Source organism: Bos indicus x Bos taurus, chromosome 17 (genome assembly GCF_003369695.1).
Source record: "Bos indicus x Bos taurus breed Angus x Brahman F1 hybrid chromosome 17, Bos_hybrid_MaternalHap_v2.0, whole genome shotgun sequence".
In the NCBI taxonomy this organism is placed as follows: domain Eukaryota; kingdom Metazoa; phylum Chordata; class Mammalia; order Artiodactyla; family Bovidae; genus Bos; species Bos indicus x Bos taurus.
Genome location: NC_040092.1, coordinates 10,114,228 through 10,141,234, shown reverse-complemented (window position 1 = coordinate 10,141,234; position 27,007 = coordinate 10,114,228). Strand labels below are relative to the sequence as shown.

General features: G+C 54.9%; 2 protein-coding genes across 5 annotated transcripts; one reads left to right on the top strand and one right to left on the bottom strand.

Moving 5' to 3' along the window:
* On the bottom strand, positions 1-25,088 carry MSI1 (musashi RNA binding protein 1). 4 transcript variants are annotated; one of them, XM_027566575.1, is made up of 15 exons: positions 24,974-25,087; positions 24,765-24,805; positions 24,115-24,196; positions 23,932-24,016; positions 20,978-21,019; positions 19,113-19,205; positions 15,467-15,515; positions 14,227-14,309; positions 13,547-13,664; positions 10,376-10,456; positions 9,134-9,190; positions 4,297-4,365; positions 3,293-3,447; positions 2,769-2,832; positions 1-1,828 (listed from the first exon to the last, which is right to left on the bottom strand). In XM_027566575.1, the coding sequence occupies exons 1-14, from the start codon at positions 25,030-25,032 to the stop codon at positions 2,791-2,793; spliced, it is 1,056 nt and encodes a 351-aa protein (XP_027422376.1). In that variant the 5' UTR covers positions 25,033-25,087; the 3' UTR covers positions 1-1,828; positions 2,769-2,790. The 4 variants fall into 4 exon arrangements, with proteins under 4 accessions (XP_027422376.1, XP_027422375.1, XP_027422378.1 ...); XM_027566574.1 differs by having other exon boundaries at positions 3,293-3,480; positions 24,974-25,086; XM_027566577.1 differs by lacking the exon at positions 9,134-9,190 and having other exon boundaries at positions 24,974-25,088.
* LOC113907431 (translation initiation factor IF-2-like) lies at positions 25,074-27,007 on the top strand. The gene is made up of 2 exons (XM_027566578.1): positions 25,074-25,472; positions 26,214-27,007. Exons 1-2 carry the CDS (start codon positions 25,104-25,106, stop codon positions 26,250-26,252), a joined length of 408 nt encoding a protein of 135 aa, XP_027422379.1. The 5' UTR covers positions 25,074-25,103; the 3' UTR covers positions 26,253-27,007.

Below are 27,007 nucleotides of genomic sequence, written 5' to 3'. Positions count from 1 at the left end.
CCCGTTTTCAAATAATTTATTAGGAATTCAAAACTGAAAATAAAACCTGGAAAAAGAAGTTACAGATGTGGAGAAAAGAGACACCGGAGGGTGGTAACTTGCTGGCTTCAAAACACCGTGTAACATCTTTTTAAAAAAATTTCCCAAACAAATCAGAAAACGGAATTCCAAGGCCCTGAGCCCATGGGTGGGCCCAGTGGGGTGGGGGGATCACAGGGAGGGGAGGAGAGGAAAGCTAAGTCTCTCAAGACTCAGCTCAAGTGTGTAGAAAATTAAAAATAAAAACCAATAAAATGCAGCTTCTCTTTTATTAGGAAACATTAAAAAAAAAAAAACCACGAACAGCCGCGCATCTCAGTAACAAAGATTATTGCTTTGTGTTCTCAGGGCTAATAGGTTAAGCACCTCACACAGACAATTAACTCTCCAAAGGGGGTTTTCAGGGGAGGGGACTATGATGGGGAAGGGAGCTTAGGTTCCCAGCCCCAGACGTGGGGGAGAGGACACGGGCAGGCAGTGGGTGGGTGGGGGGCTCCACCCCGCCACACCAGCCTGGTCACTCGCTGTTCATGAAGTCATGACCTGAGCCTCTTTTTCCTTTGAAGAGGGCCCAGGGACTCGGGGCTCTGGCCACGGGACCATCCTGGTGGGGAACTTCAGTAAGAGAATGTGGGGGTTCCCTGAGAAGCCCTTTGCTTTCCCCTGGGGTCCGCCCCTTCCCAAAGTGCCCACCCCCAATGCCCACTCATGGGGGGCTCAGGGCAGAAACCATGAAGGCCTGACCAGGTAGGGGGTGGGGGGGTGGGGGGTGACCTTTGGAGAGTTAATTCCTTTCCAGCAGTGGCTCCGGGCGAGCCCTTCTCTTCCCTCGCCCCCACACTGGGTTTTTTTTTGGGGTGAACGGGCCCAAGGCCTTTGACCCCATAGGGCCTGAGAGAGCGGGGCCTGCCTTGGCCACAGTTGAGGCCTGCAAGCTTACAGTAACGGTGTCTGAGAGGGAGGTACAGAAACGCGGGGTGGGGTGAGGCAACGCCCTCGCCCCCAAGGGGTCTTAAAGACGGGTGGGGGCTTCACCTCGCAGTATTTACATATATGATACAGGACGGGATGGTTCCAGGGGCTCGGCCTGGCCTCCTCAGCCTGTCCTCCTCTCCAGGGCTGGAGGGAGCTGGCCAGGGGCCCACACCCACACAGACATTTTGTTCTCAGCTGGTGGGGGGGCACCTGGCCCCTTGCCCCCTGCGGCCTGGGGCTTCACATTCACAAACCTAGAAATAGTTTAAAAAACGGTTTCTTTAAAAAACAGAACAAAACAAAACAAAAAGGAAAGAGAAAAGGAAGGAAAAATCAGAATAAAAAAACCAGGGTTGTGGCTGTGGCCTGTAGCAGGCCCCCTCCGCCCTCACTCTAGCTATGCACAAATACAAAAGCCTTCTGGGTGGGGGGGTCCTATGGGGGCGCGGCGGGGAGAGGGGCGCAGACCCGACGTGGTGGGGCGCAGAGAGGAGAACGGGGCGGGGTGGGGGGGGAGACGGTGGGCATGGGGAGGGGGCAACCGGCTAATCCAAAATAAATAAAAGCAGGTAGGACAGGGGAGGTGGGGGAAAGGGCTGGGGGCGGAAGAGGAGGAGGTTAGTAGGGGAGCCAGACATGGATGTCCGGGGGTGAGGTGGGGGGGCAGCAGGGCAGGGGCCGGGGGGCCCAGGGAGTAGGGGGCAGGCAGTAGCGGTCCGAGTCGCTGCGGGGGAGGGGGCGGCGGCTGCGGCTGAGGTGTCCCCGCCCCCTCGCTGGCTCACTCGTGGTCCTCAGTCAGCTGCAGGCCAGGGCGCTGGAACACAGCAGCGGGTTAGGGGGTCCTGCCCCACGCCTCTCTGCGACTCGCAGAACCCACGTCTCCTCGTGCCTAAGGCCTCTTTCCCTAATCCCTTCCTAGGCAAGCTTTGCGCATATATTTCGCATCTCCTACTCCCTGTCTGGAACCCTCTTTCCCTAGATTTCTGGATGGCTGGATTTGCTCCAATGTCACCTTATCAGGGGCTGCGCTCTGAACCCCTGAAGCAGGCAGACCTCTCACGTGCAATTTAGAATGATCTCAATTGCTCACTTGTTTTTTTGTCTGTAGAGAGAGGCGAGCCTTCTTGGTCTTCTACCACCCCCCTCCTGAAACAAATGCTCAATGAATAGTTGTTGGAATGCACAAATGGACAAACAAAGGAAGTGTCGCTGGGACACAGAGCGCCCCACTGTACACAGCATGATGGCTGTGTGTCTTCCCCTCCCCCTGGCTCTCTGTATATGTAGATATGTGGACAGTATCCTGTTTCACCTGTTGGATATTCCAGTGCATGCATGCAGTCTATTTAACCGCTCTCCTGTTGATGGGCATTTCAGTTATAAAAATAAATGCCTAGAAGTAGAATTGCTGTGTTATGGGCATGAAATGCTTAGTCCAGATAAACCCTGCCCTTTGAAAAACCTGAGCCGATTTGCACAGGTTCCTCTCCTCCCTCATCACAGCGGAGCCCCAACAGTCTTAAAAAAAAATCTTTGCCTGAGAAGCGGCACGTGCTGCCTTATGGTGGCTATCATTTACATCCTTTCTGGAGCAGTTTGAGTAGCTTCTCCGGGTCTTTGATCATTGTTGGGATACAGGTCTGTCTCTCCACTGGGGCTGTGGGCTCCATGAAAGTCTATGTCCCAGACTGTGTGGCTCAGCGCTAGCCTCCCAGGTGCCACCCACACCCCAAAGCCCCAGCCCACCTCCTCACCTCCTGCCACCTGTTTCCTGCTTCAGTGGTACCCATTGGTGAAAGCTGTGGCAATCAAGGGGCCCTGGAAAGAAAAGGATTTGACTCCTAGATTCCTGGGGGTGGCAGAGAAAGCCCAGGGGCTCCTCCTCTCTTCCACAGGAGCCTCAGGTAAGGCACAGACCTTCTCTAGCCCTGCCCGTATCACCCCTACTTTCTGTTAGGGTAGATTATCCAGGGTAGGGCCTGAGAATCTGCAGATTACCAGCACCCTGGTTAAAAGCAGGGCACCCCTGAGATAGAATCTAGCCTCCACACAGGCAGAGATGCTGAGCCTCATTTGCACAGTATTCCCAGAGCCCACCCAATGCCTGGCATACAGAGGGCGATCATTAAATGCCCACTGAACCAGTGAATGATAACTCTCACTGATCCCGGGTCTCCCATCCATTATCTCTTGCCTCTCTTCTCCCCCTCCCTCAAAAGATAGACAAGGCCTCTCCTTCCTTCAACTTCTGGGGCCTCCAGGTCTGGGGGCCACTCACCCCAAGACTGTGGCCGAAGCCAGTGCTGGGGGCGGGGCTGGCAGCGCTGATGTAACTGCTGACCCCCGAGTCCTGATTGGCTGCTCCGTAGAGCTCGGCCATGGGGCCGGGGCTGGTGGTCCCCAGGAAGCCCCCTGTGCGGCTGGGAGTCGAACCTGGAGGGGGAGCCATCGTCCAGGGGTGAGAGCCTGGCAACCCAGAAAGAAGACAGTGATAGCCCCAGCGCCCACTGTGACCCCGCAGCAACACCCCCCAACCCATCCCACCCCCTCCCCAGACCTTGACCCTTCCCCGGACCTTGACCCCTCCCCCAACCTTGACCCCTCCACCTCGGCCTCATCCCCACATCCAGCAGAGTGTTGTGGGACCACTGCCTGGAGATTGCCCAGAGTCCGTCCACCCCCACCAGCCTCAGCCCAGGGCCCCCCTTATCTCTGGTGCCATGGCTCAGCAGGCTCCTTACTGACTGCCCCACCCTTGTGGAGCCCTTCCCACCTGTCCCCACCCTGCAGCTGCCTGTGCTGTCTAAAATGATCATCACTCTGCTATTTAAAATGTTTGGTGTTTCCCTAGAATCTGGTTCCTTGTCTCTACTCCTCACTCCTCCACTCCACCCATGCTAACTGGCCTCCAAGCCTTGGCACCTGCTCGTCCCTCTGCTGGGAATACCTTTCCTCCTCTTTGCCTTCAGATCGGAAGTTAAGAGGGGCAACCTCCTGGCAGCCCTTCCTGAGAGGCCCCTCTCTGACACCTGACTTCTCCTGCTGGGGCTGTAGCATGGGATCGCCTTTTTAACACCTGCCACCCCACCAGCCTGCAAGCTCTGGAGGGCAGAGACCACACCTGTCTCCTTCCTGGCAGGCCTGGCAGATGCTCAGTTCATAGTCCTTGAGTGAATGAATAAGTGAGTCCCTCTGAAAAGGGGTGGCCATGGCCACCTCCCCTCCCCTCTAGACTTCTCTGTCCCCCATCCCCCTCGCCCCCTGTACCCCAGATGGCCTCACCTGTCCCTCGAACCACGGCCGCTGCTGCTGCCGCTGCCGCCATGGGTCCATAAGCGGTGAGGGGAATGGCTGGAAGGAAAGGTGTGGGCACTTCAGTGTGATGGCTGAGGGGCAGCGGGGGTGCAGGCAGAGCCTCTCTGGCCATACCCCACCTCAGAGGGTTCAAGCACAGCCCCGGGGTCAGGCAGAAAAAAGCTCCCTTGGAGAAAGGGAGGAGAGAGGATGGCCTCCCAGGGATCAGCTGGGCCTCAGCTTCAACCTGGACTTGAGGGACACATGTGCACGACCCAAATGTCATGGTGGGGGCGGGGGGTGCACAAGCCACATCTCATGGGGGGTGAGATGGGGGCGGGGCACCCCCTGAGCTGCCCTGAATACTACCCACTGCTGCCATCGCCAGGGAGGGCCCTTGGCCGAACCGGGGGGCTACTCGGCCCAGGGCTATCGAGAGATACATCCCTCTTTCCAGTCCAAGTCAACTGGAGCCAGTGACTGACTGACACAGGCACCAAAAACCGGGCCTGTCGCTCCAAGGACCAACGGACCAAGAAGTGCATTCTCGCCTTCCCCGCACCCCCACTCCCCCCACCAAAAGATCGGGCTGAAGCTTCGACAACCCCATTTTGCTCTTTCTGCTCCCTGGCTGGCTCCCCTCGTGCCCCTCCTCCTGGCTCAGCACCCCTGACCATCACCCAGGAAGAAATGACCACTCCCTTCCCCAGGTCTCCTCATCCCCTTTTCTCTGACCCTCTCTTCAAACACAGGGATCTGGCTATTCCCTAGTTTGCTGTCTACCCCACCCCCCCACCTCTACAGCGCCTAGCACCCTGCCTTGTACACAGCAGGTGTTTAAGGAATAGCAGTGATCAAGACCATCCGCAAGAAAAAGAAATGCAAAAAGGCAAAATAGTTGTCTGAGGAAGCCTTATAAGTAAATAGCTGAGAAAAGAAGAGAAGCAAAAGGCAAAGCAGAAAAGGAAAGATACACCCATTTGAATGCAGAGTCCCAAAGAATAGCTAGGAGAGATAAGAAAGCCTTCCTCAGTGATCAGTGCAAAGAAATAGAGGAAACAATAGAACGAGAAAGACTAGATATCTCTTCAAGAAAGTTAGAGATACCAAGGGAACATTCCATGCAAAGATGGGCACAATAAAGGACAGAAATGGTATGGACCTAACAGAAGCAGAAGATATTAAGAAGAGGTGGCAAGAATACACAGGACAACTATACAAAAAAGATCTTCATGACCCAGATAACCACAATGGTGTGATGACTCACCTAGAGCCAGACATCCTGGAATGCGAAGTGAAGGCCTTAGGAAGCATCATTATGAACAAAACTAGTGGAGGTGATGGAATTCCAGTGGAGCTATTTCAAATCCTAAAAGATGATGCTGTGAAAGTGCTGCACTCAATATGCCAGCAAATTTGGAAAACTCAGCAGTGGCCACAGAAAGGTCAGTTTTCATTCCAATCCCAAAGAAAGGCAATGCCATAGACTGTTCACACTACCACACAACTGCACTCATCTCACACACTAGCAAAGTAATGCTCAAAATTCTCCCCCTGCCAGGCTTCAACAGTACATGAACCATGAACTTCCAGATGTTCAAGCTGGATTTAGAAAAGGCAGAGGAACCAGAGGTCAAATTGCCAACATCCGCTGGATCATCGAAAAAGCTAGAGAGTTCCAGAAAAACATCTACTTCTGCTTTATTGACTACATCAAAGCTTTTGACTGTGTGGATCACAACAAACTGTGAAAAATTCTTCAAGAGATGGGAATACCAGACCACCTTACCTGCCTCCTGAGAAATCTGTTTGCAGGTCAAGAAGCAACAGTTAGAACTGGACATGGAACAACAGACTGGTTCCAAATCGGGAAAGGAGTACGTCAAGGCTGTATATTGTCACCCTGCTTATTTAACTTATATGCAGAGTACATCATGCGAATGCCGGGCTGGATCCAAGCACAAGCTGGAATCAAGACTGCCTGGAGAAATATCAATAACATCAGATACGCAGATGACACCACCCTTAGGGAAGAAAGCAAAGAACTAAAAAGCCTCTTGATGAAAGTGAAAGAGGAGAGTGAAAAAGTTGGCTTAAAACTCAACATTAAGAAAACTTAGATCATGGCATCTGGTCCTATCACTTCATGGCAAATAGATGGGGAAACAATGGAATCAGGTGAGAGAATTTTTCGGGGGCTCCAAAATCACTGCAGATGGTGACTGCAGCCATGAAATTAAAAGACGCTTGTTCCTTGGAAGAAAAGCTATGACCAACCTAGACAGCATATTAAAAAGCAGAGATGTTACTTTGCCAACAAAGGTCCATCTAGTCAAAGCTATGGTTTTTCCAGTAGTCATGTATGGATGTGAGAGTTAGGCTATAGAAAAAGCTGAGTGCCAAAGAATTGATGCTTTTGAACTGTGTTGTTGGAGAAGACTCTTGAGAGTCCCTTGGACTGCAAGATCAAACCAGTCAATCCTAAAGGAAATCAGTCCTGAATATTCACTGGAAGAACTGATGCTGAAACTAAAACTCCAATACTTTGGCCACCTGATGGGAAGAACTGACTCATTTGAAAAGACCCTGATGCTGGGAAAGATTGAAGGAGGGAGAAGAAGGGGACGACAGAGGATGAGATGGTTGGATGGCATCACCGACTCAATGGACATGAGTTTGAGTAAGTTCCTAGAGTTGGTGATGGACAGGGAATCCTGGTGTACTCCAGTCCATGGGGTCCCAAAGAGTTGGACACGACTGAATGACTGAACTGAACTGAACTAGAAGAAATATAACTAGGAGGGATCCGTGCTTTAATGATGGGTTGTCATGAGCCTGGAGCTGCCTCCGGCTGGGGGTGAGCACCCCCTACTGCTTGGCTCTGCCACTGCAACCCTGAGAGGCCACACTCTCATCCAGAGCCAGCGTCTCCCATTCAAAGATGCGCCCCTGGGGGCTGTTTTAGTACCCTAGCCTTGAACTGGAACTGGAAGTGGGGTGAGGGACTCTGGAAAAAAAATCCTCGTGAAAATTCTTGGGTAGGTTGTTGGACCAGGAGATGAAAATCTAGGACAGCATGCTTGCACAGTTGGGAGACGATTTGCCTAAGATCTTTAGAGTGCTGGCACCTTCTTAAGACATAACCTCCTTTGAGAAGCCTTCCCTAACTACCCCTACTAAGGCAGCCCCTTGTCCTGACCCGAGCACCTTAGCACATCTCCTTGTTTTATTTTCCTTGTGGAACCTCTCACCCGGTGCAAGTATCTTGATTTACTTGTTTATTCCTGTCTCCCTCCACTAGACTGTCAACTCCAGGAGGGCAGGGAATTTGTCTGTCTCACTCCCTACTGAATCCCCACCACCTAGAACAGCATTTGGCACAACAAAAATATTGATTAAATGCACAAGGAAATACTGTCGTCTCTTGAAGGTGAGGGAAAAGTTCAGACACCAGACCTCCAAGAACTGCTCAGCCTCGAACCCACTGCCTCCCCAGGCCAAAATGTCTGCAGAGGGGCTACTCCTTCCCTCAGTTCTTTAAGGGCAGGGTTGGGCCCTGAGGTCTGGTTTGGGGCCCAGTTAGGCATTTCCTGAAAGCAAAACCAGCATGCTCTCATCACAACAGTAAAGCATTACTCATTTATATAATAAGTATTTATCTCTTTCTCTAGAGCACAAGTTCTGCAGATGAGAGCCTGCTGTCTGGTTCCTTCTTTGCCTCCAGGTCTTGGCTGTCTGTCTCACACAGTAGGCCCTCAATACGAATTCTGAGATGAGTAGGAAAGACCCCCATCTGCCCCTCAACTCACTCTGCTCAGGGAAGATCCTCTATCACCCCCACCGCCAGGACTCCCTCCCCTTCCTTCACCCCAGGTGCCTCTTTCCCCTCCCCCATTTTGGGGGCCCTCTGGGCACCCCTTGGAAGGAAGGTCTCATCTAAAGCAGCATCCACGCTGTGTCTTCCACACGCGGCTAGGTTGGGGGAAGGAGTCTGGGGGTGGGGTGAGGGGAGAAGCAGGTTGAACAGAGAAACCCGTTGCAGCTCACCTCATCTGCATCCGCCCCTTGCCCCTTGCCGTGGGCCTCCGCCCCGGCCCCAGCTCCAGAGCTGAGCTGACAGGCCCAGGTGAAAACTCCACCTGGAGAAATGGCCCAGGATGGCCGCACACATCACCCTACTTGCCTACAAGTTGCAAATGGGCTGGGTTCGGCCCTCAAATAGGTTTCGTTTGGTCCTCAGGGAACTTAAAAAATTTGAAAATCGTTGCTAATATTTGAAAATAACTTAAAAATTCACTTGAAAGTGAAAGCCGGGTTTCTGGCTTCTCTTGGAAAAATGGGATCTGAACATATCGGGTTTCTACGTTGCCTCCTGGCAGAGGCAGAGCGGAGCCACGCCCACCGCCGGAGCCACGCCCTCCACCGTGTCCTGACTGGGGCCGAAAGAAGCTACGCCCACCACTGGAGCCACGCCCTCCACCGTGTAGGACGTCCCCACCCCGCCCACTCCTCTCTGAGTTTGAGACCCTGGCTGGTTCACCGCTGGATCCCAGCGCCTACACGGTGCCTGGCATACGGGAGGCGCTAGATAAATATTTATCAAATGGATGAATGAGTGATTTCGCCTCCATCTGCTGGCCTTGGCCCTGTGCCTTACCCTTAAGGACCATGTAGCTACGCAGACTGGCCAGTGCCCGAGGCTGCTGCACCGCCGGAGGACTGGAGGGCAGAACAGGGTCCCCCTAGCTTTCCCGGGGTCGGTCCCTGGGTCATTCTCTTTCTCCCCCATGTGGCCTGTGAGGTGTACGAAATCCGAGCGACTGACCTGTAAGCTCGGGGAGGACTGGGGCGCTCGGGAGAGGGGTCCGCTCTACACGGAATTCTAAAATGAAACGTAAAACAGCTTAGGAAGATGCAGAGAGGCCCCTCGTGCGTGGCCCAGGGAGGACGAAGGCACCCACGGGACACTTGATGGGGGGACAGGCCATGCACAGGACCCGAGAGCTGGGGATTGGGAGAGCATGGTCGCCAGCAGGCCAGGGTGGGGAAGGAGACAAAGACACAGAGAGGCGAGACCAACAAGGAAGGAACAAGTGGGCAGAGTTGCCACCTACACCCCGGGCACTGGGAGATGGTGGAGCTTCTGTCCCTGGTGTTTTTCTTAAAAGGTCTGAAGGCACTAAAACATCTCCCAGAATCCATCTTTTTGTTCTATTTTGGGGGCAGGCAAGCAATGACCCTAGAGCAGCTCTGCCGCCTTCTAGATGAGTCATCTTTGCAGTCACTTTTCCCCTCTGAGCCCGTTTCCTCACCTAGAAAATCAGGCTCATCCCGCCTCCCCCGGAGATCACTGTCAGGACTAGTCAGCGTCATGGGCACAGAGGAGTCATAGCTGGACAGCCCAAGGTGCAAGGGCTTAGGGGACCCCTCCAGAGAAATAAGATGAAAAAACAAACAAGAGCCTTGCAAAAATATGATATTTGATATTAAAAAAAAACATTGAATAGTCATCATGGGAAAGGCTCAGAACTTTGTTGGGCTTCTTGCCACATATGGGAAGGGCTAGTGTTGTTTTTATTTTGAATTGCAAATGAGGGTGGTGATCATCGTGGTTTTAAATTGCTTTTCAGCATTCAGGGTCTCAAAAGGTCTCATCTGCCTTGGAAGGAGCTCACTGTAGCACATGGTCATTATAGGTGACTCCATAAGGACACAGCCAACGCTGGCCCTCAGGGGGGACTCCCCACCACAAGCCTGATGCCCTTTTGGTGGAAGTGGCAACCCTGGAGGCGGGTAGGGAGTAAAGGCAAGAGACTGGCAGAGGTCATCCTGGGAGGGAGGGGTGTCATGCAGGGCCACACAGGGAGCCCCACCCCCAGCTTCTCGGGAGGGGAGGGGGGGCTGGGTGGGGAGAGGCACTCCTTCCTCAGACATGCCCTTCCTTCCTAACCTCCAGCAGCCAGACCTCCCCCAGCCATGCACCACCCCCTGAACACTGCCCTGAGGAGTCAGACTGCCTGGGAACCGGGGACATGCTGGCAGCAGAGGGACATTGGGCAGGACTTACCGGGGAACTGGTAGGTGTAGCCGGGGGCGAGGCCTGTATAACTCCGGCTGGCATAGGTCGTGGCTTGGAAACCAGGGTAACCTGATAAGGCAAGGGGACCAGTGTCAGATGCTTTATCTACAGCACTGTGGGGGAGGATGTATCACGAATTCCCCTCCCCACTTTGTATCATGAATAATAATCACATTTACCACATACATACCATCTGCATGCCAAACCCTATACAAAGCCCACTGCACACTTTGCTCTCTCCTTAACCCTCATAAGAATCCCAAGTGGCACAGTTAGGAGCCTCATTTTATAGGTAGAGAAACTGAGGCTCAGTGAGGTGACACTAGCTGAGAATAATCCAAACCCTTATCAAGGTTCTTCGTGCTCTGGCTCCTGCCTCTATCCTCTCCTCATCTACACCCTGCCCCTCCCCTCTCTCACTCTGCTATGGCCACACTGGCCTCCATGCTGTTTTTCAAATTCACAAGCTCCTTCCCACTCCAGGGCCTTTGCACATGATAATTCCTCTGCCTGGAACATTCTTCCTCAGGTTTTCACATGACTATGTCCTTCTCATTGTGCAAGAGGCAGCTCAAATGTCACCTCCTCAGAGAAGTGATCCCACAAAAGACCTCTCTCTCATCAGTTACAACAGTATTTATCATGTGACTCTCCCTGGTTTTTCCTTTCAATATTTATCATGTCACCCTGGTTTTTTCCTTTCATAGCACTGATGACCAGTATCTGAACTTATCCCAGGATTTCTTCAAGAGCTGATTTTCTGTCTTTCCCATCTTTTATTTCTGTCTCTCCATCACCAGCACAGTGCCTACTAGTTAGTATGTATATAACAGATATTTGCAGCTTTGAAAGAAAGATCACATAGTGAGTAATAATGGTATAATTGGGATTCAAAATCAGATCTGACTGGCTCCAAGTCTCTTAACCAATATTCTCTATTGGTTAGAGGTGTTCTTTTCTCTCCCCCACCCTCACTTTTTTTTGTTGGGGGGGGGCTTCGACAAGCACATGTGGGATCTTAGTTCCCCAACCAGAGATCAAACCCATACCCACTGCAGTGGAAGCACTGAGTCTTAACCACTGCACTGCCAGGGAAGGCCCCTCCCACACTTCTTAAAAGGGGTAAAACCAGCTAATAAATTGTTTTGAAAAGAAAATTTTCTCAAAGTTCCAAAGGACGCTAAAGAAACAGAACAACTAAATTCAAAAACTGATTCTGGTGGATCTTGTTCTGGAGGACAGAAATAGCTATAAAGAACAGTATTGGATCAACTGATAAAATCAGAAAATAGTAGACTAGATTAAAATATTTTATCAATATAAATATATGAAGTTGATAATTACAATGTTTCATGAAAGCACACCCCTAATCTTGGGAAATACACACTTAAGTAATTTACCCTCAAATGATTTAGAGAAAAATCATAAGCATATCATATATGTGTGTGTGTACACATATGTGTGTGTGTGTATATATATACACACATACACTTATAGAGGAAATGAGAAAAGCAAATAGGGTCTGATGTTAACAATAAGTGAATCTGGGGACTTCTCTGGTGGTCCACTGGTTAAGACATCACCTTCCAAAGGGATTAAGAGTTCAATCCTTGGTTGTCCCCCAACCAAGTCTAATATCTCACATGCCTCTCAAGCAAAAAACCGAAACATTAAAAAAGAAGCAATACTGTAGCAAATTCAATGAAGATTTTAAAATGATCCACATTAGAAAAAAATCTTAAAAAAAAAAAAAACAGGTGAATCTGGTAAAGGGTATACGGATTTTTTGGTAATACTACTTTATTTTTCCAATTCTTCTGAAAATATAAAGTTACTTCCAAATAAAAAGTCAAAAAACAAAAACAAAACTTTAGGCGCAGACAATGTTCCACTTGGTGGGTGTGCTCCTCACCCCTCTCTCTGTGATCCCATTCCTGACCCTCTAGCCCTGCTGTACCCCCTTCTCTGAGTCCTCAGGGCACCCCTCCCCCATCTCCAGCATAAAGACCCCCTTGTTAGTGTTCTCTTTCTGTGTATATACAGCTTGTCTCTCCAGGAAGACTGTGACCTTCTTGGGGTCCCAGCTCAGATTTTTCACCCTTGGTCAAGGGCCCCAAGCACTGCTGACTCCTGTTCATCTTCCAAGGCTCTTGGTGACCTTGACCCCCCTCCCCAGGGAGCTTCCCCAACCCCCAGGTCGATTTAGGTGCCTCCTCGGGCCTCCCACAGCCTGCAGTCAGTCTGTGGTGACACGGTCTGTTTAATCTTGTCTCTCACTTGATGGGAATTACAATGAAGGCAGGTCCTATTTCTCAGAAGCTGCTCAATAAATATTAGTCGAACAAACAAGAAGAAACAGGCTTCTCTCTCCCTTCCCAAAGGCATGTGCGTCTGTAAATGCTGTTCCATCTGCCTGACCGTTTTTGCCCTCCCCTGCTCCTTGCCCTCCCATGACTTAGCTCCTACTCAACCCTCAGACTCAGCTTAAATGTCACGTCTATCCTAGCGTCTCCAAGTCTTGGTCAGTTTCACTGTGACCATGCTCCCTACGCTTCTCCATCCGAAACCTAGTATGTTTTTGTTGTTAGTCACTAAGTTGTGTCCGACTCTTTTGCGACCCCATGGCTCCGCTGTCCAGGGATTTTCCAAGCAAGTACACTGGAGTGGGTTGCCATTTCCTTCTCCAGGGAATCTTCCTGACTCAAGGATGGAACCCGTGTCTCCTGCATTGGCAGGTAGATTCTTTACCACTGAGCCACCAGGGACTCATTTGTTTTTTTCTGCCAGACCATAAAGCTCCAAGGAAAGTCACTGCTGTAATTCTTGGCACAGGGCCTGGCATTTATAGTTGCTCAATAACTACTTACTGGATGGATGAGTGGACAAACAAATTGAACAGTGGGATGGACAGAAGGACCAATTAATAAGGAGCAACTGGACCATTTTTTTCGGTCACCACCAGAGGGCAGCACCCCACAACCAAATCACCCACCTTGGTTAGGACTGCCAGCCCTGAGATCCTTGGTCCACACACCCTGGGCACTGTCTTCCCAGACAGGAGGGCAGACCACAGAGGAAAGGCAAAACCCACACAGCTCCTGGTAGCCCCAGGTGCACTTCTGGGCAGGAAGAAGCCACAGGTGCAGGCCTAGCACATACCCAGCATGCCGATGCCCAGCATGAAGGCGTCCATCCCGTAGGGCATGACTCGAGACCTCCCCCGGGCCGAGCCCGTCGGTGACATCACCTCTTTTGGCTGAGCTTTCTTACATTCCACCTGCAATGAGATCCGGCAGTCAGTCCCTCCTATAGACCCAGGGTCGTGGACCCTCCTATTCCCTGGCAGGCCTCTTGTTCATTTCATAGTTACTATTTTTGGCGTGATCGCAATGTGCTAGAGATGGGTTGAGCATGCAGTGGTTCATCAAATGCTTACACCGGCCCTGAAGTGGATGGAGGTACTACTGACACTCTCGTTTTACAGACAAGGGAACTGAGGCTCAGAGAGGGGAAGTCATCTGTCCAATGACTAGACTAGGAAGTGGTGGAATAAGGATTTCAGTCCAAGTCCCTCTGAGCCCACCAGCTGTGCTTTCTAACTGCCATGTTCCTGTCCACACTTTCAGGGGGGTGAAAAAACTGGCTCTGGCCCACGGACTGTGAGGCCTCTCTGACTGCCTCCAGAACCTCCAAGCATTCCCTGACTGACTCAGGCTAGAGACCCGGTCTCCCTCTGCACATCATGCACAACGTTCCCAACCAGGGACTGAACCTGTGCCCCTTGCAGTGGGAGCACAGAGTCCTAACCACTGCACTGCTAGGGAAGTCCACCTGCTCACCATTTTGTTGTTGATTTCGTGGAAGTGGATTTCACACACTTTCTCCACGATGTCCTCACTCTCAAACGTGACAAAGCCGAACCCTGGAGGGCAAAGGCAAGGTCAGAACCGGGCTCCTGGTCAAAACCCAGCCCCGAGTCATACCAAGAGCACCACTCCCTTCTTACAGGCAAGTGTCTAAGAACTAATGAGAGGCTTCACCCGCACCCTGGCAACCTCTCAATTACGTGATGAGACAGGATTTCAGTTCCCAAATCATAGACGTGAAAACCAAGGCTCAGTGAAGTGACTGGCCCAAGATCACATAGCAAATTAGAAAGAGGCAGGGCTGTGACACATATCACATTCAACATGCCTTTTCTCTTCCTCAGATGCTTTCCAGAGAGAGAAATAGAAATACTTTTAAAATACACACACAAATACTTTTAAAAACGTACATGAACATGGACAAAGTATATTTTTGTATACAGATACACACACACACACACACACCCCTAGGTACCCATACATCACAGAGACACTCTAACTAGTGCTCACAAAGGCATAAAGGCCCCTGTGTGCATATGAGTTACCCTGACATGTAGGTCTACACAACTGTTCATATCAAATACCCTCACATGCATAGATACAAACACATACACACACACACACCAGCACATACCCCATTCCCCAAACAGGCTAAAAGGCCCAAAGCTCTGAAGGCACTGGAGAAACAACCGTGCCTCCTCCTGGGTGTGCCCCAGGGGCTGGAATGGTATTTCTCAGAAGGCAAGGCCCTTGGGAAAAAAACAAGCAGGCAGTGCGCACCCGGTGGCCCAGATGCTCACAGATCCAGGGGCAAGGGGGCTGGGCTCGGCCCAGGGGTGGGGCAAGGGGGCCAGTGGCAGGAGCAGACTGTAGAGTCAGCCTGACCCTGGGGTGGCCGGGCCTCAGCTCTGGTTACCAGGGACAAGGTAAGCCCAGCAGACACCGGCTGGGGCGGGGGCGGAGGGCTCAGTTGCAGGGGGAGGAGAGGTCCACTCCTCCGTTCCTCTCCTCTCGGGTGTCTGCAATTCGGCAAGTTTCTAGCACAGGAAACGGCGGGACAAAAGCCTTCTGTAAGGCCAGGCCCGGGAGAGGATGCAGATCCTCGGGGATAGGATGTCAGGAGGCGAGATGAAAGGGCAGCTGTGACCTGTAGCCCCCTGGCTGACCACAGGCCCCCCAGCCCGGCCTAGGAAGGGGGAGGGGCCACACTCACCTCGGTGCCGGTTGGTGGTTTTGTCAAACATCAGCATGGCATCATCCACCTAAAACAGAGCTCCCATGGAGGACCCACCAGACCCAAGGGTCTCCAACGCAACCCAGGAGCGAGGGCTCCGACACCCACTCCCCTCCTGCCCGGTCCAGGCTTTATCTTCAACCTGCTTCCTGGGTGGGGGACAGCATTCCATCTGCAACCCCAACTGGCTACCATAGCATCCCCGTTCAACCACCAGATTCTCCTGTAAATATTAAGCACCTGCTATATGCCTGGCACTTTGCCCCACCATCTTCTCCTTGCATGGTAAAAGCCTCATTCTGTCGATGAGGAAATGGGCTCAGAGAGGTAAAGTCACCTGTCCAGGGTCACACAGCACATCCCAGATCAAGCCTGGGAGGAGTAGGAGGAGACAGACGGTGGGTGTTAGAGGAGAAAATAGAGGAGTAAGATAGGAGATGGGGAAGTGAAAGGCTCTTTCCCACTTGCAAAAGGCCAGGAGGCCAGCAGCTACTCCAGTCAGACCCAACTCCCCTCTCCTCCTACAGATCTTTTCCTTTAATTGAGGTTTCCTTTTTGCTAGAGGCTGTAATTAAAGCAAGTAGAGTTCAGTGCTTGGGCTGCTGGCCTCCCACTGACGGGGGAGGGGAGAAGGGTGGAGGAAGGGGGAGGTTCTGCATTATCCCCCATCCCTTGGACCCCAAGTCTTCTCTTCTTGCTGCTCCCTCAAGGCATCCCCTTGGATGCACGGACAGCCACAGGCCTTCTCTTCCCTTCCGCAGTCTCAGCTTCCCTCTACATCTGCTGCTTCCTCCTTGCCCTCTTAATTCTTCAGCCAATGTCAGCTGTCTCACGGGGTTAAGCTAAGGTCGGATTCATCCTGGGTGGAAATCAAGGGCTGCCTCTGACACTGCCTCTCCCCGTTCCACCTCCCACTCCAGCTGCTGACCCTCCCCCAAATGGTCAGACACCCAAGGGATCAGGAAAACTTCCTGAGGCCTTGGGGCACAGCCTCTTCCCCACTCGCCTTTGCTCTCTTTCCAGGCTGTCATCTGCCTTGTTGAAGTGGAAAGGGCGGCCCCTGAGCTGGGTGGTCCTCCAGCTCTTAGGCACCAAGCAGCAATTGGGCCCCTGACTTTCCCCAAGGAGAACCAGAATCCCCTCACACCAGTAAGTCAGGAGGCAGCGGGGTCCCTGGAGAATCTCAGGAGAAAATGACATCTCTCCGCCCAAAGAGGCACCTGACCTAGGGCCGCACAGCTCGGTGTCACCCTTGCTCCTATCCTTATGGGCCCATTCTGAGTCCCAAGTCAGCTCAGCCATCCAAACTGGATGGACACTTCATATTTGGCACAGAGAAAAGAGAAACCCGGAAAGGGGGGGCTTGTGATAAAAGCATAGGCTTTGAGTAGGACCGGCTGGAGCTGGAAAGTAACCTTGGCCAGCAGCTTTAGGTCTCTATGATTCAAGTCCGTTATCTGTCAAATGGGGCGTTAGCTGTGTCTTATAGGGAGGTGTTAAAGGAGATCTGCATGCAACACTCCTAACTCACAGCACCCGGGATAGAGTAAGTGCTTAATAAATAGCAGCTGTTATTATTATTATTACCTTTATTAGAGAGGGGCTTGCCCACAGTCACATGGGGCAGACTGGCGAAGCTAGAGAGTAAACGACTGGACACCACTGGCTTTGAAGGCTCCATGAAGGCAGTGCCAGGTCGGTCATGACCACCCTATCCATCACGGGACTTGTGCTCCCTGATTATTTTTTGAACAAATGAATAGATGAATCCAGCCACACCCTCCTTCCCTATCCCGCCGCTGGGTTCCTGATTCAGCCCAAATCCACCGCCCTTCCTCCAACCAACCCCTCTGGCTCCACCAGCCCTGGCCAACCCCCACCCTTCAACCTAGGCCTTGGCTGGACAGACCCGGAGTGGGCAAGGGGGGTTGAGGCCAGGGCACAGAGCAAGGAAAAGTGGTTGGGGGTCCAGGGGACCCCCCCACTGGCGTCCCCTCCTGGGGCCAGCAGAGGGGAGGGAGGCTCCCAGCCCAGTGTCCTTAATAGGCTTTGGTCTCCATGGGAACCCGGGGGCAGGGGGGCTCGGGCGGGGGGGGGGGGGGGGGGAGGGGAGGCGGCCGAGGCCTGCTGACCAGTGGGAGCCGCCAAGTTCGGCGGCCGCTAAGCCTGAGTGGCAGCCATGGCGGCTGACCATTGTTCCCCCCTCGGCGGCGGCCCCTCGATCCGGGCGGGGGGCCCCCCGCCGCGGGGCCCTTGGCATTCCCGGCTGTCCCCCTCGCTCCCTGGCAGCCTATTCTCCGGCTCCCCCTGGCCTCCCCGGGCCGGTTTCACATGCCAACGCCGATTTAGGCCCGAACAAAAGACGCGGCCGCTGACGGCTTCTCCTGGGGCCCGGTTGCCATGGCAACGCCGGCCCCGGGGGCAGGCGGCCTCCAATCACAGCTGCTGGATCAGATTAGTGCGAGCTCTAATGCTCGGCGCTCAGACACAAAGACACCCCACCGGAGCCCGAGCGGGGCCTGCTGCTTCCCAGGAGCGCCCTTCCCTCTGGGGCCCAGGCCGCCGACCTGCCCTGGATCCGGTACCCGGGTCCTGCGGAGGCGCCTTGAGCCTAGGCCTCTGGCCCCGGCATCGCCAGCATACGCTGGCCAGGGGACCTCCCACCCGCTCCCCTTCTACCCTAGAGGCAGGGGGCTGGAAACCCACCCAGTCACCAGCTCACGTCCCATTCCCAAGCCACGGTTCTCCTGTGCCCTGCGCCTAATATAGGGAACCGAAAGGGCCTTGATGAGAAGGTGAGACCCAGCCGGCAGCCTGTTTCACGTCTGAAAAACATAGGGACCCCAGCACTCAGCACAGAAATCTCTACTTCACCCTGAGGCTTAAGTAAAACTTGGTCCCCTCCTAGCCATCTCTCCATGGCACCTTGATGTTCACACGCTCCCCTTTCTGGGGAAGGCGGGACACGCTATTGTCTGATGTCACTACATTGCTTCTGCACGAACTAAATGGCCCAGAAATTTAAGTTCCAAGCACCACAGAGCTGAGAACCAGTTCTCTGGGACTGATCAGGAATTTGGGGTGGTCTCTGCAGCCCCTCCCCAATAAGCTAAGAGATCTGCACCACCACCCCCACCCCAGCTCCTACCTGCACAAGCAGGGTTCTGAGTACAACTGGGAGTCATATTTATTGCCTCGTTATCATCCTTAGCAGGAAGGAGTGGGGGAAGGTACAACCACCCTGTGGACTGGACAGGTGCAGACTCCCAGGAGGCCAAGGGGGTGACTGGATTGAACTGGCTTCGGGAGAACAGCCTCCCTCAGGAGAAGGAAGATAAGCAGGAGAAGGGCGACAACAGGGATAGCTACTGTGTGGCTTCCCTCCCTGGGGACGCGTCCACAGTCTGAAGCCCACAGATAGGCCAGGAGCCTGAACGCTGGGTTTGGCCCAGCCTCACCCACAAAAGGACCCAGCCCCCTTTGCGACTCTTGCAGGAATTGGAATGACCTGGCTGGACTTCGTGCTTGCTACCCGACCAAAATTCCACAGGGCTTTCATACCCTGTGCCCGGCCCCCCTCCCCCCGGCCCTAACCCCCAGCCAGCACTCCCTAGTTAGGACCCACCTTCCCGAACTGCTCAAAATACTGCTTCACATCCTCCACCGTGGTGTTTACTGATAGGCCCCCAACAAAGATCTTCTTCGTTCGAGTCACCATCTGTTCGGGGAGGGAATGAGAAAGTGGGCATCTGAGTCCTGTGGCCTACCGCCACCAGCGGGGGCTCCAGCCCTCCTGCCGCGGTGCCAGCTGACTAGCTCTCTGTGGCCCTAGCTACTCAGAAGACTCCCCCCACCACCACCCCAAGCTCCCCCCTTGGACTCCCACCTCTGGGCCTGTCGCAGGCAGCTGTACACCCCACACCCTGGCTCGCTCCCTGGGTCTGTGTCAGGAAGCGGGTGGCTGGCTCAGTGACCCAGACCTACAGCCGTACCCCGAAGACCCCACCAGCCACTCCTAGAAGAGGCCAAGGCCCATCCCAGGGTCCCCCTGAACTTAACACCGACATTTTCCTCATCAACCTCTTCCCAACCCAACCTCTGGCAGCCCCGTGGCCCCAGCCCTGTTTTAGGAAGAACACATGGTCCTAATTACCCCAGGAGCGCATGGCTAATCCACGGCAATTCCCAGCCCCATCCTAGCACTAAAGCACCTTCTGTCACCAAACTGCTTAATGGAATTAACCCAATTCCGACCATGTGCTCCCTGGTGCGGCTTCCTTCCAATACCTGGTCTATAATTGCTTTCAGGCCCTCTGCTGGACCCTGGCAGGGATGCCCTTTTCCTGTCTCCCCTGCCCCTCTCCTTTCACTGTGGCCAGAGCTAGGCGCCATGACTCAGAATCCTAAAGCTACCAATTTCCACCAAGCCCTTGCAAAGGGGGAAACTGAGATCTCCTGGAGAGGGACCTAGTCCCGGGACACATGACATCAGCCGACGCAGGGGTCCTGCTCCCAGGACTGCAGTCAGCCCACCGCCTGTCTCCTGTTTTCAACTGCTTAAAAACTAAGATGTAGCTAGGTGCCCTGGGAACTGGAATACCACTGTTAGGCCCCTGTGCTGCACCAAAAGTTTTGAGTTCTGTATGGCTCCACTGCTCAGAGAGCTGTTTTGCGGGCACCCAGAAAAATTTGCCAGAGCATCAGGGACAAAGAACACTTAGGAAGGCAGCCACAGTCACCCAAGTTGAAAGATAACAGGTAACAGATGCCAGGATCCCTTCCCTCTCTGCAAGCCCAACGTACCTCATCCCAGAGGTGAGGGGAGCTGGGGAGGCGGGGCACCGGGGGTCAGAGGTAGCTCCCTGACCTGTCTCTAGTTCAGCTTCAGCGGGTAAGTCTGGGCTGTATTTGAGTGCCTCCCACCCAAGAGGTGCGGGCACAGAAGTTGTGATCTCCAAAGTCACAGAATTAGAGTCCAAAGTTTGCATGCATGCATGCTGGCACTTCAGCTGTGTCCAACTCTGTGCAACCCTATGGACCGTGGCCCACCAGGCTCCTCTGTCCATGGGGATTCTCCAGGCAAGAATATTGGAGTGGGTTGCCATGCCCCGCTCCAGGGGATCTTCCTGACCCAGGGATTGAACCCACATCTCTGTGTTCCACGCATTGCAGGCAGATTCTTTACCCTCTGAGCCACTAAGGAAGCCCAGAATCCAAAGTGTACTGACTTCAAATACAGGGCAATGAATCCCCTGAGGGGTTCCTCTTTTTCTCAACACACGCAGCCCCCTCTCCCTAGTCCACCCCAGAGCACAGATGGAAAAATGCATCATCTCTGCAATCCAGAGAGCAAGGACATCAAGAATCCTCCCTCCTCCCACCCCATGCCATGCCATTAGCACTCCACCCAGAAGCCTCTTCCATAGAAGAGAAAGATGGGAAAATCTCTACTGGTGGTACAAAGCTGCTCCCAGACACAGACATACCTACCTTAGGCTGTGCTCGCCGAGGAAAGGCCACCTTGGGATCAATCTGAAAGAGAAGACAGAGGTAGAGGAGCCTTGGTTATTAAACACAGCCTGAAGATCTGAGGACCACTCTCATCCCAGGACACAGAGGTGACACAGAAGTGACAGAAACCACCGTGGCCTCTGGCAGGAAGATGTAATGGTTAGAGCTGGGCTGTTGGGCTCAAATCCCACTTAACACTGCTTCCCAGTTGTGAGATCGTGCACAAATGACTTAACCTCTCTGAGCCTTAGGCTTGAGCTCACCCGCAAAATGGACCCAATACTGACATCCACGTCAAAGGGTCCTCTGAAGATTATTTGAGGTAATGCTTACAAAGCACTTGTCTAGCCCTCAGCAAGAACCAGAAAAAAAGTAAGCAGAGACTTATTCCTTCCGGCACCAGGTATATTGAAGCCCTTCCTGCCTGAGAGATACCTGTCCAGGTGAGGCAGGCAATCCAGATTACGGGAGCCTTGGGAATGGAAACAATCTTTGCCTGCAAAAGGCTTTGAGATAAGAGTTCGTAAACCACAAGGGTAGACTCCATTCTGTTTTCCCAATACCACCGCCATCTAACAGTCCTTCCTGATGGTGCAAGCAAACAGTTCCCTGGTAGTACAGGTTGGCTTGGGGTGAAACAGAGCACAGGCTTTGGTGACATGCAAGAGCACGGGATCTGGACTCAGAAACTTTGCGCTCCTGGCCAAGTCTGTGATCTTAGCAACTTGCCTGACCTCTCTGAGCCTCAGTTCCCTCATCTGCAAAGTGGGGACAAGAGCACCCACTTTTCCCAGAGGCAGCTGCATGGAATCAAATGAGATAACGCAGGTGAAAGCGTTCCTTTGTGAACTGCCCTTCTTTGCACAAACAAAGGTGCTATTACCAGCGGGCCACCTTTGCCCTTGGCCGTGAACAACCAAAGGGGAAAAAGCAAGATGCACCTGGGTACTCCCAGGTACTATATTCATACTAACAAACATCAAAAGGCAGAGCTCGAGATACTGTGATCAACACAGGACCTCTGAGGCCCAGTCATTTCAGAGTTTCTTGCCACTCACGTGGGTGGACACCACTCAGAAGTTCACCAGCCAATCGCAGGCAACATCTGTCTTTCCCCACAGCTCCTTCCGTTCACAACTCAGCCTAGTTCTAGGCAACAGACTCTGTCTCCTCACTGCCTGAATGGCATGAGCCAGGGAACAGCCCTCCTGTTTCCCCCACTGGAATCTACCCACAGAGAAGGAACCTCCAAACTCCACACTGGGCAATGCTTCCTCTCTCCCCAAATCCCATGGGGCTCCAGGGATAATTATAGCTGCCCACCGATTTTGTATCTCAATGGACATGTTCATCCTTCTATTGCTTCTGAAGGCCACCAGAACACACCTCTGACAGTCCCCCTGCGCAGACACTGATGGGGAGATGGTACCTAAGCCACGGCCCACAGACCCACGCACAACCAGTCGCTGACACACCCTACCTCCACTCTGACTCACAGCTGGCAACATAAAACCCAACAAGTAAATAAAAGGTGAAAGTCAGAACCCAAAATAGACTCCCCACAATAAGCCTCCCTTCCACCCCCACCCCTTTCCCAGGCTGGAGAACGCCAAACACAAAGCCCCTGCCCTTTGCAAAGTTCCGCATCTCAGAAGGATGCCTATCTCTTGCTCCTTCCTCCCCTCTCTCTTCCTCTTGTCCATCGTCCATGCCCCTGCCCCCCCAGCTCCAACCCCAGTCCCAACATCTCGGCTTCCTGAGTGCCGCAGAAGCCATCAGTGCATTCTGAGGACAGGGGATGGTAGGAGAACAGGCAGCTTGATGGCAGATAATCACCAAAAACAATAGGCCACTGTCTCTCCATTCCCAGCTTGGGTCACTTGGTCTGCGCCAAGAAGATCCTTTCAGGGCCGGCAAAGTTGAGGCCTGGCCTCATTGGCTCATTACCGCGGGCAAGAGTGGGAGCCACTGGGCAGAGATAACAGGAGCTGGGGACAGGCGGTAGTTTAACAAATTCTTGGGCACAACCAGCTATTGTTGCAGGTAAGCAGGAGCCAGTGACTGACCCAAGCAGGGAGGCCCAGCGCTGGAGGAGAGTGGGGGAGTGTGGAGAGAGATCGCACTGTCCCTGGCAGACAGTCACCCCATCACAGAGGAGCCCTTCCTCGGTTTTCTCCTCTCCCCTCTCCCCTCTAGCCGGGGCCTGGGCCAGCGCCCCCTGCAGGGCCCAAGACACTGGGGAGCGGCGGGACAGCAGCAAAGTGTTCCCAGAGTCTGAATGCCCAGCCAGCGGCTTCTCCCCAGACCCAGCCGGCAAGAGTTGTTTCCAGGCAAGCTAGGGCCCTCCTCATAAATTCCTCCACGGGCAAAGCAGGTTCACATCTTCCACACAAAGCCAGGAGCTCATTGACCAAAAGTCAGGGGAGGGGGGGAGGAAGGAGGGGGGATTCAATAATGCTTTGCCATTGGTCTGGAATGGGGTAGTGGTGGTGGGGGGGGGAGCCAAGTACTAGTTAGAGTTCAGAGAAGCCACGGGTGGGTCACTGCAGCCCTGACTCACCCCATTTGGGCTAGGGGAGGGACCTAGCCCCACCCCAAGCTCCTCTCTGAGGCATCAAGATTAGTATGTGCAGGGAGGGGGAGGCAGCTTCACCGTCCCTCCCCGGTCCTGGAGGGACTGGGGTGGGGTGGGGATGTAACATCAATTAGCAGGCTTGGGATTTTGCAGCTCCGTATCCCCTCAACTCGACTGACAAAGTTTCAGAGCGTGGCAGCCCTTCTACTCGGCAAACTCCCTCCTTTCTCCCGGGATCCCATCCAACTGCCCCCACCCCCCCCCGCCCCCCCGCCCACAACCCCGGACAGAGTCCTGCCCCTCTCCTCCAGCGACCTCCCTCTCCCAAAAGACCCCCGAAGCCCCGAGGGCCACTCACTGTTTTGGAGTCGAGCTCGTGCCGCGACTGCGCCAGGACTTTATCCACCCCCGCCTGGTCCATGAAAGTGACGAAGCCGAAACCCCTGCGCGCCGTAGTGAGGGAGAGGCAGATGGTTACAAGGCAGAGAGTGGCGGCGGAGCGGGGCGAGCCGGGAGCCGGAGGAGGGGGTGAGGGGCTCACCTGGATCTCTTGGTCAGGGGGTCCCGCATCACCAGACACTCCTTCACCTCCCCGAACTGGCCGAAGTATTCGCGCAGCCCTTCTGTAACCACACACCCGCCTTCGGACCAGCCCGCGCCCCTGCGCCCTTCCCCCCTTCCCCCGTCCTTTGCCCCCAGTGACCCCGGCGCGGTCCGGCCGCCCCCGCGCCCGGCAGCCTGCACGTTCTCCGGCGCTTCCCCCCCACCCCAGGTCTTCACCCGGCTCCCCTGGAGCCTCCTGGCGCCCACGGGGGCCCCAGGAAACCGAGGGCCGAGCAGGGCTGGAGGGGGGACGGCTCCGGCCGGGTTCCCGCCGCTCCGGGAGCCGCCTCACAAAAGTTTGAGCCGCAGGTGCGAGCGGAGTTGGCGCTGCCGCCGGCGGGTCCCCGGGGCCCAGCCCACCCCCCACCCCCGATGCCCCCTGAACCCCTCATCTCCTCCCCTCCACCCGCTGGGCCGTGCGCGCTTGTCGATCGCCCTGCGCTCTCGGGGTCCCCGGGCGGGGCGCGAAACGGCGCAGGGGCGCCCGGGGTCAGCGGGGCGCAGGGCTGGGCTGGGGTGTCCGGTTCCGGGGCGCCGGGGGGTCCCGGGTGCCCCGCCGGGCCGGCGGGCGCTCCCGGGCTCGCTCACCCTGCGTAGTCTGCCAACTGAGTCCCCCGATGAACATCTTGCTGCGGAGGAGGAGAGACACAAAGGGCCCGCGTGAGCGCCGGGCGCCCGGGCGCAGGGGGCGCGGGCCCGGGCCCCGGGGAGGCCCGGCCCGACCCGGATCGGCCATGTTGGCGGGGCCGGGGCGGGCGCGGGCCAGCGAGGCCGGGCCGGGCCGGGCCGGGACGTACCAGGGGTCGTGCGGCGAGTCCGGGGAGGCGAGGCCGGGCTGGGGCGCGTCAGTCTCCATCGGGAGCCGCGGGCGGCGCGGGCAGCGGAGCGGCGGCGGCGGCGGCGGCGGCAGCGCTCGGCGCGGGGCAGATGAGGAGCGCGGCGAAGGGGGCCGGACGGACAGGCCATGCTGCCCCCTCCCCCGACCCCGCTCGGGCGGGCGGGCGGGGACGGCCGAGGGGAGGGCCCGCCGGGGGCCGACCTGCCGGCTCCTCCCCCCGCCGCCCTGCGAGCATAAAGCCCAGCGCTCGCCAGCCCGCCCGCCCGGGCGCTCGCGGAGGCGGCGGCGCCCGGACCTCGCTCCCGCCGGGCTCCCGGGTCCCCGAGGGCGAGAGAGACCCCCTCGAAACCCGAGGCGGGCCGGGACCTGGGCGCGGCCGCACCCCCCACCCACCCCGGCACGGGGGCCGGGCCGCGGGAACGCCCTCCCGGAATGAAGCGCTTCCCGGTGCCTTCAAGGTAGCTCGGTTCCGGATCCCCATCCCTAGTCCTCCCTTTCAGTTCCCCGGTATCTAGAATCTAAGAAATCCCCAATCTCCCTGGGTTGGGTGGGAGATAGCCCCCCAGTGCCCGCACGTTCCAACTGGTGAGGATCCCTCCATTCCCCCAGTCGGAGCGAGAATCGCCCTCCGAGCCCCCAATTCCCGCTAAACCTAATTTAGAGTTCCCCCTCGGCTGCCCTCGGTCCACTCCCAGTGTCCCATACCGCCCCACCTCCCCCAAGTCCAGTTCAGGGAACCCTCTCGGTGCATAGCGTCCCGAGCGGGGAGCCTCCATCAGCACCTCAGTAGAAACCGTGTTAGTTTCCCTCGACCCTTTCTGAGACTCCTTCTCGGGTCCCCTCACCCCCAACCCCTTCTTGCATCCACAGCCGTGGACTCTATAGTCATTTTGAGGAAACCCTCCTGCTCTGAGCTCGCGTTCTTGGTTTGCCGGTTGCCCACTGCCCCCACCTCCCCAATGTGAGGAATCGCCACCGTTTGCCTCACTCCCCGGCTAACTCTGGTCAGCCCTGCTCGAACTTCTGTCTAGATTCGGGAAAGCAGGTCCCAGAAGGCTCACCGCCCAGTCCCTATGGAGGCTGGGGAAAAGGTCAGCGCCTCCAGAGGGCCCCCCGCACCCCGCTTCCAGTTTAGGAACCCGTTGGCTCAGCTGTGCACCTTCCTCTTTGAATGACCGCCCCCCCCCTTTTTTTTGCAGAGTTCTAAACCCCACCCCCATCGGACTGGAAGAACCTAAGATGCCTGCCCAGTGTGTTTGAAGATACTTCTCTAGGTCCGTCTGAATTTAAAGGGATCCCCATGGAGGCAAACGCCTTCCCGTCTTCCTTCTCCCCACATCCCCATCTTCTGGGTCTCTGAGACCCTCTAGTGCCTTTGCCCTCGGCTCTTGGGAGCCATCTCGCCCACCCCTTAAGTGCCTTCCCTTAGCCCGGCTAGTCCACCCTGAATCGCGGGCAGATTCAGGCCACTCTCCCTACCCCATCTCTCCAAATCCACAGGCTCTTGTCAATTCCCTGGCAGAAACCACTCAAGAAAGGGTCAAAGCAGGAGGCTAAGCAGCCACTCCTCCCCAAATCCCCAACCCTGCTGGGGTGGGGGTTGGCAGTCTCAGCGCCACACAAGCCCCCCTCCACCAAACTCACCTCCACTCCTTTTCTCACCCCCCTCCTTCAGTCCACTGTCCCTAACCCGGTGACAATCCTCGCTGACAAGCCCCTTGCTCACCTTGACCTCCACCCTCAAGTCAACCACTTTTTATTAATGTGTGCAGGAGCTCTGGGCAACATAAACCTGACCTCTGGAAGTATGCCCATCCCCCTCCTCTGAGTATACTTTCCCCGCCCCCCACCCCAGCCACCTCTGGTAGAAGAACGTGAGAGACTCAAGTTAATGGTTTCCTTGGGGACTTTCTGGGAACACTCAGCAGGTATATCCTGCCACCCTGTGTGCATAACACTAGAAACAAACTTGCTTTTTCCTGTTTTTATCGTC

Bases quoted from the DNA above. Each gene is read 5' to 3' on its own strand.
- MSI1 (XM_027566574.1), bottom strand. From the start codon at position 25,032: ATGGAGACTGACGCGCCCCAGCCCGGCCTCGCCTCCCCGGACTCGCCG. The intron at 24,197-24,764 runs GTGAGCGAGCCC...GTGTGGTTACAG, and splicing joins CAGTTGGCAGACTACGCAGG to AAGGGCTGCGCGAATACTTC. The intron at 10,457-13,546 runs GTATGTGCTAGG...TTGCCTTATCAG, and splicing joins GCTGGGCATCGGCATGCTGG to GTTACCCTGGTTTCCAAGCC.
- LOC113907431 (XM_027566578.1), top strand. From the start codon at position 25,104: ATGAGGAGCGCGGCGAAGGGGGCCGGACGGACAGGCCATGCTGCCCCC. The intron at 25,473-26,213 runs GTAGCTCGGTTC...TTTTTTTTGCAG, and splicing joins CGCTTCCCGGTGCCTTCAAG to AGTTCTAAACCCCACCCCCA.